The sequence below is a fragment of the Lycium barbarum genome, chromosome 4, assembly GCF_019175385.1.
Source record: "Lycium barbarum isolate Lr01 chromosome 4, ASM1917538v2, whole genome shotgun sequence".
Lineage (NCBI taxonomy): Eukaryota > Viridiplantae > Streptophyta > Magnoliopsida > Solanales > Solanaceae > Lycium > Lycium barbarum.
The window spans coordinates 119992359-120008042 of NC_083340.1; the positions used below are offsets into that span (position 1 = coordinate 119992359).

General features: G+C 34.6%; 3 protein-coding genes across 6 annotated transcripts; 1 reads left to right on the forward strand and 2 right to left on the reverse strand.

Moving 5' to 3' along the window:
- Window positions 1–713: 713 nt before the first annotated feature.
- LOC132636299 (disease resistance protein Pik-1) lies at window positions 714–1416 on the forward strand. 2 transcript variants are annotated; one of them, XM_060353111.1, is made up of 3 exons: window positions 714–908; window positions 1016–1094; window positions 1189–1416. In XM_060353111.1, exons 1-3 carry the CDS (start codon window positions 903–905, stop codon window positions 1329–1331), a joined length of 228 nt encoding a protein of 75 aa, XP_060209094.1. In that variant the 5' UTR covers window positions 714–902; the 3' UTR covers window positions 1332–1416. The 2 variants fall into 2 exon arrangements, with proteins under 2 accessions (XP_060209094.1, XP_060209093.1); XM_060353110.1 differs by lacking the exon at window positions 714–908 and having other exon boundaries at window positions 915–1094.
- Window positions 1417–1571: 155 nt separating this feature from the next.
- On the reverse strand, window positions 1572–5910 carry LOC132636298 (uncharacterized). Of its 3 annotated transcripts, none has more exons than XM_060353107.1 (3): window positions 5703–5910; window positions 2735–3779; window positions 1572–2120 (listed from the first exon to the last, which is right to left on the reverse strand). In XM_060353107.1, the coding sequence occupies exons 2-3, from the start codon at window positions 3732–3734 to the stop codon at window positions 1711–1713; spliced, it is 1410 nt and encodes a 469-aa protein (XP_060209090.1). In that variant the 5' UTR covers window positions 3735–3779; window positions 5703–5910; the 3' UTR covers window positions 1572–1710. The 3 variants fall into 3 exon arrangements, with proteins under 3 accessions (XP_060209090.1, XP_060209091.1, XP_060209092.1); XM_060353108.1 differs by lacking the exon at window positions 5703–5910 and adding an exon at window positions 5430–5625; XM_060353109.1 differs by lacking the exon at window positions 5703–5910 and adding an exon at window positions 5055–5359.
- Window positions 5911–8480: 2570 nt separating this feature from the next.
- LOC132636301 (transcription termination factor MTERF9, chloroplastic) lies at window positions 8481–13595 on the reverse strand. Its single transcript, XM_060353112.1, has 7 exons — window positions 13175–13595; window positions 11314–11392; window positions 11169–11243; window positions 11057–11070; window positions 10287–10979; window positions 9122–9554; window positions 8481–9013 (listed from the first exon to the last, which is right to left on the reverse strand). Exons 1-6 carry the CDS (start codon window positions 13418–13420, stop codon window positions 9240–9242), a joined length of 1422 nt encoding a protein of 473 aa, XP_060209095.1. The 5' UTR covers window positions 13421–13595; the 3' UTR covers window positions 8481–9013; window positions 9122–9239.
- Between the last annotated feature and the right edge of the window lie 2089 nt (window positions 13596–15684).

The window sequence follows — 15684 nt, forward strand, 5'->3', positions numbered from 1 at the left end:
AGAAAGAAGTAGCCGGGCAAAAAAGTTGTACGCCACGGTGAATGCATCTCATTGGCTATGATTTCAACAGAACCCAATATTTTGACATGGAACATGGATGATAAATATTATATTCTAAGCCACTTATTCAAAAATTCAATAAGTTTAGTACTGCGAACTTTAAAGGCCGAAATTATAAAGTTTAAATTCTAAATTCACATATGATGCTACACCTTGCAATATATATTATTAGTCTATTTGGTCCAGCTTCTAAAATCAACTTATTTTGAAAAGTGCATTTTAAAAAAGTATTTTTGGTGAGAACCAATTTGTATTTGGTTAATCAATTTGAAAAAACAATTTTGAGTAGCAATTAGTGTTTGACCAAACTTTTAAAAAAATGCTTCTAAGTGTATATTTTTCAAAAAAAAAAAAAAAAAAAACTCTTGGAGAGAAGCTATCTTTTTCAGCTTCTCAAAAATAGCTTCTGCTTCTACTCAAGAATACTTTTGACCTCGGAAAAGCTTGGACAAACAGGCTATACGTCCATTTAATTTCATCTATTCCGCGTACTCTGCTTTTTAACCATAAACTACCTAGGAAGACCTGAAGAGAAGGGTTGATTCTGCCATTAGGTAAACAAAGTCCACCAGACAGTCTGTCCTTGTAAAGTGAATTCGCTACGCGCAAGAACATGGCCAAATCTTCATAGGCAAATTTCAGTTACATTTATTTTATTTACAACTATGTCCCTACATTCTCTCTCTTTCTCTCTCTAAAGTGTTGCAAAGTCAGAGTGCCTACAAGTGCTTGTATATATACTACTGCATGTGATATTAGCTTCTTTGTCCATTTTGTCCAGTTCTTAGAGAAAAGTAGTAACTGCCAAGCCAAACTCCGTTTCTACTCTTAAGTCTTAAGCAATGAAGGTAAGACTCTACTGCAAGTAGATTTTCTTTTTCAATTCCAGGATGTTTCTTTTTCAATAGCAATGCAATTTAGTTTAGCTCAGACAAGTTCCATGCAACACTTGCAGCAAAAGATTGTCATAAGAGTGCAGCATAAGTGCAAGAAATGTCAATCAAAATCCTTGATGATTGCTGCTATGTCAACTGGTATTGCTAATTTCCAATTACATTCACATTAGCCCTGTTTCTACTGATTGGTTTCCACACCTTCATTTTGCTCATGATTTCTTGATTTATGTAGGAGTCAACTCAGTGTCATTAGAAGGGGAGAAGAAAGATAAAGTGGTGATAATTGGAGAATCAGTAGATGCAACAGGCATTACCAGCTTATTGAGGAAGAAGGTCGGACACGCCAGCCTGGAGCTTGTTGATGAAATCAAGTGAAGAAGTCACAGAACTGAGCTGCATTCAAAATAGTTGTAACGATGGAATGTATTTAAAGCATATATTTGTAATGTAAAAGAAACAAATCCCAATTAGTTATGTTCATTAATTGATACTAGTTATGTAACAGCCTCTCTACTCCTTAAAGGTAGGGGTAAGGTCTGCATACACCTCATCCTCCCCAGAACCCACTCGTGGGACCACATTAGGTATGTTGTTGTAATTAATCATTAAGTGTGATAACTTCAAGATCAATCTTATTTACCTTTACTTGAATCATTCCAACAAGTTACACATAGGGGAAGAATAAGAATCAAATAATGCCTTTAAAAAGATATAATTCTTACATTCAAGATGGATTATGTTACAGAATAAGGAGTCAGATAAGAGCAGGGTCCATAGTTATTTGCTCAATGCTCATATGTCTAACTGATGAATCCAAATAAGCATTTGAAGCACGAATTTGCGTCAGTCTTTCTTGCATATTCTGGAATGAAGGACTATTTAACACATCTGTTATTCTATCGCCCAGTGATGGGTCCTCTGAGATATTGACAAGAGCTTCTGCAGCATTATCTCTCATTTCCTCTGACTCATCCTGCAACATATCTACTAATCGCGAAATAGCTCCAGAATTTGCAAGAGTAGCTCTATCTGCTTCATTATAACTCAATTGGGCGATAGCTCCAGAAACCTTCTCCCTCACATCAGTATTTTCGTCCTCCAACAGCTGAACCAGAACAGGAATCGCAGCTGAATTCCGCACAACAGATGTCAAATGCTTGTAACCTGCGAGTAGGAGTGGCAAAATTAACCCATGAAAACATGACCCACCCATTTATTAGTTCAGTTCATTTTAGCCCAACCCATTTCAATTTTCAGCCCATCAAAAGTTGGGCTGATAACAACAACATCATACCCAGTGAAATCTCACAAAGTGGGGTCTGGGGAGGGTAGAGTACATGCAGACCTTATCCGTACCTTGGGAGGTAAAGGCTGTTTTCAGTAGACCCTCGGCACAAGGACAAGCAATTCAAAACAATACGAAAAAGGAAATAACGAAAGTGAATAAGCCATGATAGAGCAGTTTGAAAAAGGAGCAGTAGCTATCACAAATAAATAAGATAAAGAACGATAAAAAAATGGGCTGATATGTAGCCCATATTGACCTAATAGATATCTTGTCACTATATTTTCAAAAGGACATTTTTAAATTTGATATGCTATATACAACCATAATAAAGAAAACAAAAATTATTAGGTACGAAAAAATTATAAATGAATAAACAAAGAAATTAACACTTAGTAAAAATTGGGCAAGTTGGGTTAACCCGCCCTTTTATTAACTCAGCCCATTTTGACCCATCCAAATTCAACCCAACCCGCCCATTTGACACCCTTACCTGCGAGATCCCACAATACATCAGCAGCAGCAGCTTTAGCTTCGGCGCCATCTCCTCTAAGGATTCGAACCAAGTGTTCGACAATTGCTACTGCATTTTCTTCCACCACTGCAAGAATGCAAAATACATCCTCTGCAATCTCCTTACCCATGGGTTCGGATCCTTCTAGAAGCTCAGCGTATAAAGGAATCGCTCCAGCATTGGCAAGTGGTCTAATGTAATCAATATGAGATGAAATCACACCAAGTGCATTAGCAGCTATGACTTTGGTTGAAGTATCCCCAACCTGAAGTAGTTCTAAGAGTACTGAAAATGTGCCCGAGTCGACAAGCGTGCGCCTTGCTCTCTTAACCAATCCAAGCAACCCAATTGCCTGAGCGGCTCTACATCTAGATACCATGCTTCCACATCTAGCAGACTCAACAAGAAAATGAACACTACCAGAAATCAAAATGGTCCTCCTAACTTCTCTCAGAAGAGCCAATGCACTGAGAATTTCTAGCAAGTATCGCTTTAGAGCATCATCCAAGCAGGTGTTCAACAAATTGAGAATGATTTCCAGCCCACCATGTCTAACTACAATCTCACGATTATGAGCAGCAAATGTGACAATATTTCTAAGGCATTTCAATAAAACCCTTCGCAAACTCCCATCAGTATGCAATAATAAACTCAAAAGAGTAGGGATGACACCTGATTCACCAATAACTAACGCCAGTCTTCCTTCCCCTTGACAAGCAACACATTTCAAGCAGTGAGCAGTGGCTTCCTGAATTGAACGACTCAGATCAGTGGAAGGGATCCTTCTAAGAAGCTCTACAAGAACCGGTATCGTGCGCGCTAATAGATCCTCAGGCACATGTTTCGACAATTTGGCAAGCTTAGTTGTAGCTTGGACCCATAAAACTTCATTATCACATGCAATTGCATTGGAATAAAGATCAAATGCTTGTTCCCAATCTATGCCAAGTTTTTCAGTTTTTCTACCAGTCTGGGCCATTACAATCTAGGATCTCTTTTATGGTCACTCTGTACACTCTAAGCGCTGTAAACATCAGATAAAGGAAAGTTAACTTCCGAACATACATCACCATTTGTTGAAAGAAAATATTGTAAAGAAGGGGTCATAACGCTACATTTAATAGACATAATTGTTTGGGTAAACTCACTTTACCAGATATATAGCACTGTAAATCGGGTGCAGCAGAGTATAATTTATACAAGTTTAGGAATAACCCGCAAGAATCATATTCAATAATTACTCTAGGTACATAAAAGGAAGGCCATTAAGTATAAGTATTGCAAACAAATTTCATTTTTAAAAAAGATTGCAACCTCAATCAGGTTATCAAGAACAGACTCACATGGAAGACCAACGAAGTCAGGTTCGGTTACAGCATAAAACCACTGTTGACATCCAAAAGTTACAAATATGCATGCTGTCTCTCTTGTGCAAGAATACTAGTGAATAGCATACAGATATGAGAACTGTCAAAGTAAAAGTTCTCAAGCCTTGTCATGGTTACTCTTATCATACCGTATAGTAATAGCCTAAACAGAATAAATTTATTATTATCCATATGGTGAATCCACAAGAATTAATAAAATGTTGATATTACTGATGTTTGAAGCATAGCAGAAATATTTTAAGTGATTGTTCAAAATTTTCTAAATCTCCGAATTCACTACATTTAAATTCCATGAAGATGTAGTATTGATGGCACAGGTACCAAGAGAACCCACAAGGGCATGAGTGTAGTACTGGAAATCGTAGAATGATAAAGACTATAGTAGGGATTAGATCATGGTATAGAATACCTCTACCACAAATATTTAACATTGTACACTCAATTAAGGACCAGCCAACCCATATCTTGAAGGAAGAAACAGGAGGACTTTTGCTACCATAATCCAATCTTTACTACAATCTTTTATTATCCTATGATTCCTGATACTACACTCACCCCTTGTGGTACCTCCCACTAGTGCAAACACCTTAGTAACTCTACCCTCAAGATTTAGGTGGATGAAAAGAAATCACTCAGTTTTTTTGTCTCGTCTCTGATGGAATATGAAAGCAACTGTATTATGAAATGATGCTGCAACGCTTTTTCCTTAAGGTAGAAATGAAGTTGATAACTTCTGAAATGTACAAGATCACTACTTTATAGTACCATCTGCTAACTAGCCTCTTAAAAAAGACAACTTGGATTTCCCTTCATCAAAAATATCAGTTGTTCATGACCTAAATGAATTCTATACATATCTATGTAAATCAATGTATACAAAGAACAACGGTAATACGGAATCGAAGTTGCACCTATCCTCAATTTAAGGCCAAATAGTTCATCTCTGTGCCATGAAACACATTAGCAGACAATTCTTTCTAATATCCTTGCACTCATCATCTTGGCAAACGTTCCCCGCCTTAGGAAAGGGCTTTTACGGGTAATTAAATGGCCGTTGGCCATGAATAGTTTTTACTTTTTTCCAGAGTTAAATTACGGAAATCATGTTTGGCCATAAAATTCCGGAATCCAACTTTCCTAAATTTTAAAAACACCAACACTTACAAAAATTCAAAAAAAAAAAAAAAAAAAAAAACTACAGTTTGTATTCATAGGCAAACACAACTCCAATTTCCAAGTACTACCATTTTTCACTTTGAAAACAAAAACTACTTTTTAATACTCACAATTTTTATGGTCAAACAGGCCCTAACTTTAATTTTGCATAAGAAGAACATAAGAGAAACAATAAACGAGTGAATGAATATGCACAGGCTAATAAGTACATGTAGAAGGTAATTAAAGCAAACCCTTTTCACTAATTAATATTTTCTAAATCGGGTATCAGTCAATTTCTTTTTCTAGTTACAGTTATATACACAGAGGAATAGTAAGCTAGCAAATCATAGACAATATTAAACAATAATAATTACAATAAAAAATAAAAAATAAAAACTTGCCTTAGGGATTTGTGTTAAAGCAATAATCTGTAGTGGAGAAAGAACCCACTTTTGAATTTCAGGAATGTGCAAATGGGAAAAAGGAATATGATGAATAAGATTGGAAAAGGAAATAAATTGTTTAAAGAAAATGATGGTTTATCTGTGTAGTTAAGACCGAGTAAGATTGAAATGGATTAAGGACCATCAAATTTGAAGTGAAAAGGGCGTAAAATTCACAAATAGCCATTACTATTTTTGAAAATACCTAATAACTTTAAAATTAATCAAATTTACGGACAAAAATAATTTTTAAATAGGAGTAACAAAATATTCCCAATTTGAAGGAGCATAGAGACTATTTTTTTTATTTTCACTTTTTTGTTTTGCTCGTAGAAGTTTAAATTTCGATATTATCCTGAAATTTCACTGGAATTTAGGACCCGTTTGGCCATAAGAATTATTCACTTTTTTCCGGAAAGTTTTTCACTTTTTCAAAAACACTTTTTTGTTTTCACTTTTTTCACAACCAAAACAAGTGCATTTCAACAAAAAAAAATACTATTTGCAAAAATTATGGCCAAACACAACTCCAACTCCAAAATTTCAAAAAAAAAAAGTGAAAAAGTTTTTTATTTCTATGGCCAAACGCCTGCTTAAACTTCTACATTTGAAATTACAGAATTTTGTATCAAAATTTTAACTTTTACAAATGAAACTCTAAAAAAAATATTATAGAGTTTGAAACTTCTCGTATACTATAATTTTTTAATGCACTAAACAATTCAATAAATAAACAACTTTTTGCCTAATTATCATCTTCATAAATTAGTTTCACTGTGAAGCAGCAAAGCATTTACACATATTGCTTCCTACATAATTTAGGAAATACTTGAAGATTTGATGATCTTCTTGTCATTGTCTCACCCAGCGAGACTAGCTTGTTTGGTCAAACTTTTATGAGGCTAAAAGTGCTTAATTTTATTAGAGTTTAATTTGTAAAAATTTAACTTTTGGGTTATTTTTGTCTAGATCACATATTTACATCAAAAAGTGGCTATTCTTTAGCTATTTTACAAATACTAACTATTTTTTAGTTACACGTCCGAAAAATCCTCAATCAGCGCTAATTTTTCGTGAAAAATAGCTACAGTGGAGATCAAATGTTAGGATGAAGGCCAACCCAATCTATCTTCAATGTTATTTTTACAAATGATCGTTGAATTTTTATTTTATTGTATTGAACTGGCTAACTTATTTTTCCTAATGAAGAAGTTATTTAACTTTATATTGTATCACAAAAAAATCATTGTTAAAGTTGATCAGATTCAATAGTTGAAAAATCACCGGTGTCCAAGGATAACCTGCATCGTGTGAGGCTAGCAAACTTAAAACATTTTTTTTTAAAAAATAAAACATCGTTTGGAACAATCACAAGGTTAATCCAGATTATATCATACATTTTACATGATGACGTATCTAAAAAAAATTGAGCCCTTAAGGATCTCCAATATTCGATGAAACACGGATAATCCAAATACTTCAATTATCACTTGATTTGCCTCGATGGTAAAATTGATAATTAGACCATTATATTTACGGAAAAGGGCCAAATGTACCCTTGAACTATAAGAAAAGGGCTAAATATACCCCTTGTTATACTTTAGGGTCAAATATACCCCTACCGTTATACTTCGGACACAAATATACCCTTCATTTTAACGGAGGACACGTGTCATCATATTATTGGCCTATTTTAACTATTTTTAAATTAATTAAAAATTGGAGCAAGCTGACGCCGCCGCCACCTTCCGCCGCCGTCGCTAGTCAAAGACCTATTCACCACCAGCCCGCCACCCTCTTTCCAAGAAGTTCCCCAAACAAACACTTCTTATTTTGATTAACAAGATTTCTTTGTCAGCTCCAATACTGTACCCACAAATATAATTCACTCCTTCAATCTTTTTTATTCTGTAAACCCAAAAAAAGACAATAAATACAACAACAACCCAGTGAAAAAAAGACAATAAATGTTAACTCATATTTGGTGTTGTGCAAATCAAGAAGTCAACTTGAATAGTAATCTTGAAAGAAAAATACGGTTTCTTGATTTTTATAGAATATATAAAAGTTTCCCTTTCAATGGCGGGAATAGCTGTAGTATTGGATCTTCTTAGGAAAAACACAAGCTTTAGTGGTAAAACCCTTAATTCACATGGTGTTTTCTCAGCCAAACTCTGCTTCAACTGCTGCTGCTTCTGTTGCAGCTACTTACCCTTTTGCTGTTAGGGCCTTTTTGGGCTATGCATATATTTGCTCTTTTGAGTCTTTAGAATATGCTATGTTTATTTTCTGCCATGTTATAGAGTTCATGTTGTCACTGTATTCATGTTATAGAGGGTGGCGGGCTGGTGGTGAATATGTCTTTGACTAGTGCCGGCAACGGCGACGGAAGGTGGCGACGACGGCGTCAGCTTGCTCCAATTTTTAATTAATTTAAAAATAGTTAAAATAGGCCAATAATATGATGACACGTGTCCTCCGTTAAAATGAAGGGTATATTTGTGCCCGAAGTATAACGGTAGGGGTATATTTGGCCGTAAAGTATAACGAGGGGTATATTTAGCCCTTTTCCGTTATATTTATCCTCATACACCCTGTAAAATAGGCTTTGCCAGCCTTTTTTAATACATAAACACTATACAAGGTAAACTATACCCAGAGGACATTCTGATGCTAGACTACATACACAGGAAAAATAAAAAGAAGAATTGCAAAAGGTCGAATCTCTGTCTGAAGTAATAGAAAGATGATTGAATATAATAACTTGAAGGACCAAGAAAAACATTTGAGGACCGAAGGATAGAAGAAGCTTTTTACATAGTATTATTTTACAAAGTTTTTGCACTCAGATTATGCACCAGAAGAAACACAATTATTTACAAATGTCAGAGAGAACTAGCCAACAAATTGATTTCAATAAGTTCCTTAACTGAGATTTTCTCAGTAAACGAAAGGGTCTCCAAAGCTGCCTTTTGAACATTTGCAGCAAGGTACAAACATGTAGTAAAATGGCCACATATTACAACAGCCAGCTGATGATGTCAAAATTTTGTGCAGTATCTCACAATATAAACTGTACCATTATATAATTACACTTGCAATTAAATTTCCAAAAAAGATCTTTTTCTAAAAAAAAGACATGCTATACCTTGAAAATATAGGGTTTTGTTTGTGTGATTTGACGTCAAACCTCAAGGTAGTGCAGAAGTCCCACTTTAACTGCTGAAATTGTATGTCTTAAATGTGTAAAGAAGAAAATGACCTGGTTCCTGCCATGAATTATAAGGATTGAAAGTTATTGAAGACTATTCAGTATCAAGTTTAGAAAAAAGAAATAGCTTTTGACAAAACAAACATAAATAGAGAATCTTGCTTACCTTGGTATGTGTATATATCTTTAAATTTCACCTAAGTGCTACAAAATCGTTCCACAAAATTAGCCTTATATAATAAGCACGCAGGGCAGAAGATCTGCTACCAGTGAGCTCAAACATATTATCGTCTTTCATATTTTCTGGCAAGTTCCTTTAGAAGCAATCTCTGCCGAAAATCAAGATATTTGTCCAAGCTAGTTCTTGCCCACTGCTGACAAAAAGATTCATCAGTTGGGACGAATGAACTTAATGGAAATGGTCCTTTGGGAGCCCTCTTTAGAGAAACCAAAAACATATGGCGCGGCCTAATTCTCTGATCCAGCGATAAGCTTAGGTACGTGGGATATTTAGTCAATGATCGCACTTCATTGCCAAGTTCATTAACCAAGTACTTGTACTTAGGTTTCAGATTCCCCTCAAGTGATAGAGAGAAGACCTGCATGTAAAGCCATTGTGAATATATGTCCATGAAAATCTAACAAATTAAGCGTGTGTTCCATATTTTGGAAAGAAAATGTTTTCCAATTTTCTCATGTTCAATTGGTCAAAAATTTTGGATAATATTTTTTTTTTTGACAAGAATTTTTTGAATAATATTTTTTCTAAGAAAACAAGTTCCTTAAAAATGAAGAAAATGACTTCCCTAATGGAAGTAGGGAAAACAAGTCCCACAAGTGTCATTCCACATTGATTGTGTCCTCCCCACCCTCCAACACACCTCATCTTCACCCCGACCCCCCACCCCTACCCCCACGACCTCCCATAATATTTGTCTAGCTTAAATATAAATGCTTCTAGGATAATATATTTTGCTTAGGTACCGTACAAAAGAAAATAAGTAAGCAACCCACTCATTTTCCTGGAAAACATTTTCCTTCCTACCGAACACACCTTGAGAAATCTTCCAGAACAGTGAAGACTTCCATACTAGCGCAGCTCTAATTTTCTGAAATGTAATCCTTTTTTCTGATAGTACTAATTTTAACAATGAAGTCTGTTATGCTTGTAAATATATTATGAATGAGCAGAATGTTATCCTTAATAGGAGATGAGATGGCAAAACCCCATCTCTGTGAGAAGTAGGCCAGAGCACCATTTTCTAACTTGGTGAGACAACCCAACCACACTCACAAATGAAGAGATAAACTGCAAAGACAATAAAGCTAACCTGTGTAATGCTAGTTAGCACTTTCACTATCTCTGAATTGCGCATTCCAATGCTCCTCAAGAAATTAATCCGGGGAAGCAATCCATCCTCAATGCTGTAGTGAAGTAATTGAGGATGCTTCCTAACCATTTTGACAATACTATCTCTGGGTGCACCCAATTCTCTAGTGAGAAAATTGAAGCGGGCTGTCCATGAAGTGTCAATCCGCTGCACCAGAATTTGAGGGCTTAACTGCACGACTTTAGCCAAGTCATTCTTCTCGATACCAACCTCCTCAAGCAAGTATGTTACTGTGGGTTTTAATGAATTTTCCACACTGTAGGAAAAAAGGGACGGAGTTGCAGTAATTATCTGCCCTATTCTTGAGTCTGGGATACCCAAACTAGCCAAAAATGTGACATGGGATTTCAGATTGTTTTCCACAGTATACTCAAGAAGTTGAGGCTGCCTCAATATTATCTTCCTGATGTCTTTATGTTTGACACCCACACCCAACAAGAATTCCAACCTTTCCTGTGCAGAAGTCTTATTTATTTGAAGGGAAGGCATGTGCCTTTCATACATCTGGACGAAGTGAGAGTCCTTAAATCCGAAGGTACTTAGGTAATCAAGAAGCGGAAACCATTTCTCATCCAGATCTAGTTCCTCTGCTAGATGACTAAATCTGTCCTTAGCCAGGCTCCCGCTTGCCTCCTACAATTCCACAACACATGATTTTGCAGCTAACGGTTGAAACAAAATTTACAGCTTGACACGCTAACATTTAATACCTTTTCTCTGCAATCTGCATGCAAGAAAGTTATACTAGTCAGTTTACTTGAAGCATTAGCATACCCGAGGATTTCTCTGGGGACCTTTCGTCATTTTTATTGCTCAACTTGCCTTGGGTTATCTCAGGAGTTTGCCTCCGGTGTCCCAACTTTGCGTTCAATCCTCTTTCTGAATGGTGATGACTGTCTGCATGAAACACATAGCATGTAATTTATGTTCCTTCCAAACCATTAAGATGAACAAACTGGAAGTATACCTCGTCTGGTTTGTGTTGCATTCTGAAACTTCAGGCGCTGCTGATCACGAACAGAAACTTTAACATCTAGAGGTTCATCCTGGGTAATTAAAACATGGTAATAAAAAAGGAAAAAGCAGAAGCATCAAGTTTCCTCGAACCAAAGAAAAGGGGATGGGGAGGAGGAGGGGAGGGAGACTGTAGCATCAGTAACCAAGAATAGAACCCCAAAAGAACTCAACCAAGGCTGTCCAAACAGAGTGGTTATGTGAACAAATCAATTTAAGACATAACTTATCAGCTTTGTAACGAGCTATGTAGCTCGGACTCTTCAAATATGACGACAGGTTCATATCAAATCCTCCAAGATTAGTGCATTTTTGGAGGATCCAACAAGGGTACATCATCATTTTTGGAGAGTCCGAGCAACATAGGTAACGAGCACGCAATTTGAAGGGGATACATAACCCGAACATTCATCATTGTGAAATTGAAGATAAAACAGGTAGAATCTATGCTTAACAGCATAAAAGAGTTACTCATCTTATGAAACAAGATAAAACTCCATAACCAAACTATGTACTGCCCTGTGGTACTAATACAGTAATACTTGTTTTTTTTCCATTCAACAATTAATTTCTTTTCATCCTAGTGATTTATAACATCCAGCAACAAGCTAGCTCTACCTCATACTAAATTGTGGAGGTACATTCCAATTCGCCAAGAGATTTACCCCAGTAATTTTGCCGTGCTTAATTAAACTTAAATCCATCTCTGATGATTAATCAACAATTCGAAGTGGTTTTCTTGCGTATTCTTGATAAACCAGCCACATTATAGGATCTAACATGAATCAACTAAAAGTATTACCTTATGGGCAGCTACTTTAGTACAATGAGCTAATATAACCAATTAAAATATTACAGAACATATTTACTATCTGTTATGGTTAACATTCAATTGTTTTTCTTATAACCGTGGTGTCCATGCCAACATTCAATTGTTTTTCTACTTTTATCACGAATCTTGCCGTGAATTGTAATTACTTTCTGCTAGTAATTGAAGTTTTCAATCTTTTATCTATTGACAGAGTAAATATACACTATTAGTTAACTATACAGCTAACAAAAGTTAATGTGAACTAAAGACACGTCAGCATTAGTTAACTGCTACTATTGCCCCACGCCAAAATGCAGCTAAAGTATTACTCCATCCGTCCACGTTTACTTTTCCATGTTTGATTTGGCACACCTCTAAGAAGCAATAAATAAAATGACAATTGTACTATATCACCCCTAATTGTTATAAGTCATCTCACTCATTGAGAAATAAATTGAAAATAATTACTCCCTCTGTCTCAATTTATATAATACTTTTCGCTTTCGAGAGTCAATTTAACTAAACTTTGAAGCTAAATTGGATTAGATTAACTCAATATTTTAAGATTAAAATCTATATATTTGAAAAGTACTATTAAGTATCAATTTGGTGGAAAAAATATAATTTTAAAATGTTGATCAAAGTTCATGCAGTTTTAATTTTGGGAAGGCAAAAATATCACATAAATTGGGACAGACGGAGTAGTAATTAATCGTAAGGGTAAAATAGGTATAAAATGATAAATTGTCTCTTGTTTTTCCAAACTAAACAAGTAAAAATGTTTGTTTTCAGTACAGTATACAAGTAAAAGTAGACGGAGGGTATAACTAGATAATTTAGAAAATATTTTATTTAAGAAAACAAGTGCTCAAGATGAGGAAAGTGAAAATAAGGAAAACAAGTACCCATTAAATTTTCTTTGTGGTTTTCCACACCACCCACAGAACATGAAAAAATAAGTAAACACGCCCTTAATGGCATGCAAAAATAAGTAAAAACTCACATCAGAAGTCAAAACGTCGTCGTCATCTTCAGAACTGTCAGCTTCATCATCATCATCAGACTCAGAGTCATAAGGCGATATTGGCTGCCCAAACCTAGACTTTCTATTGGGTTTCAGAATCTTTTGATTTGTATGTGAAGATACAACACAAATTCTACTAAACCTGAAGAAACAACTCTTTCCCTTAGATAGTCTTCTAATTGGGTGTGCACTGATATTGAGGAAAATGGAACTAACAGCTGCCATATTATTAGTGGAAAAGAACAAGGAAGGAATATGCTCTTAAACCCTAAAATTTAGGGGATTGGAAGTACATGGTATCTGTGTTGAGAGGACACCTTATCTTCACAAAATGCAGACAGAGGAGAACGGTCCACAGAGTATGATATTTACTTGTGAGCAGTGATAGTGACTTTTCCCGCTTTTATTTCCATTTTACTCTTTGGTATCGAGGAAGTGCACAAATAACCTGTTACTATAAGGGCACTGTTTGAGACAGATTTAAGCACCTACTTGGCTACGAGAATTATTCATTTTTTTTACAGAATTTTTTTTCTACTTTATTTAAAAATAGGAGTTCGACCATTAAACTTTCAAATACAATTTGAAATTAGAAAGATATCTAAAACTCCACTTTTACTTTTTCAGTTTTAATACGCTCAAACAATCAAATATTTTTTGCAAAACTTATAACTAAACACAACTCCAACTTTAAAATTTCAAATATAGTGAAAATATCTGATTTTCGTGGCCTAACACCTACTTACTTTGTTCATTGTCTTTACTCCTCCCAATTGTCCTAGTGAGTAGTGACAGTGACTTTTCCCGCTTTAATTTCTACATTTTACTCTTTGGTGACAGGGAAGTGCGCAAATAGCCTATTTTATGCCCACTGTTTGAGACATATACTCCCTCCCATTTTTATTTGTCATGTAACAATATAATGATAATTTTACTATATTATTCTTATTATCGCCAAGTAACCTAATAATTAAAATTAAAAAAAATATATGCTTTAAAATTTATGCAATCACTAAAAATTCCTTAAATCTAGTAGCTCAGTTGGTTAGGTATCTGAACTTTCACCTTGTTAGTGAGGGTTCGAATCCCCACATTATAATCCCCTTCTCTTACCCCTCATGTAATAAAGAAAAAATTTTAAAAAAAATAATAATTGATACTGATAAGGATAAATAAGTATGAAATGGTAAAATTATCTCTTGATTTCCATACTGGACAAGTAAAAATGGCCAATTATTTTTAGTATTCAGGACAAGTAAAAATAAACGGGGGGAGTTTATTTTTAAATATAATTTTGCTAATCTACTCAATGTTAAAATTTACATTTCTTCGATTTTATGATTTACGTTAATTATAGAGTATTTACTTTATTTTTAGTCTAGGAATATTCTAGAATATTTATTTTCCTTCTAAGAGCCCGTTTGGATGACTTATAAGTTGCTTATAAGCTGTTTTTAGCTTTTTTGAGTGTTTGGCTGGCCAGCTTAAAGTCATTTTGTGCTTAAAATAAGCTCAAAAAAATAATTGGGCCCATTTGACTTAGCTTATCTAAAGCAACTTATAAGCTGAAAACAGCTTATAAGCCAAAAAAAATAAGTTAGACTACCCCAACTTATTTTTTTTTATCTTATAAGCTGTTTGCAGCTTATAGGCATAAGCCCATCCAAACAGGCTCTAAGTCTAGGATCTACATTAATTACATAATATTTAGTTTCCTTTTAGTTTAATATTTATAAGGAAAACAACATATTTCCTTTTATTTTATTTCTTTTAGTTCTCTATAAATAGTGATGTAGCCTCTTATTTTTTATGTAAGAATCAATACAACAAGTTTCATTCTTTCTCTTTGATTTTCTCTCTAGTTTTTTCCATTCCATAACACTTGTCACACCCCATTTTAACCCGGAGTCAAAATTAGGGATACGACGTATTGGTGATTCCTATTTTTGTTTTGATTTTAAGGAGTCGCCACCTAATTAATTTAACGGTGAATTAGGACACCTAGATGTTTGACTAAGGCAAAGTTAAACTAAACCTTTGTTAATAGTCTGCTTAACCAGGATGATTCTAGGTAAGGGCTCTATATTATCCTAAAGGGAAGGGGTTAGGCATCCTTTAGAATCCGTTAACTTACGGTTATCCGACCAAACTTCGGTTAATTAATTGAGAGTAAATATAATGTTTAAATTCACAAATGTCGTTAAAATTTTAAAAGGAAAATCATATTAGTGAAAATAAGATTTATAGAAAATATAATATAAAAGAAAACTTAAAATGCCATTTTTTTTAAAAATAGGACTTATAAATCGCTAAGACTTTAAATGAAAGTAATAATGATGTCATTTGAAATAATACTTGTAGAAAATATGATGTATTACCTAAAAGAAAATTTTAAAGGCTATTTAAAATAAAACTTGGACACGCTAAAGCCTTGAATGAAAAATGTAATAATATTCTTGAAAATAAGACTTGCAAAGATATAAACCTAT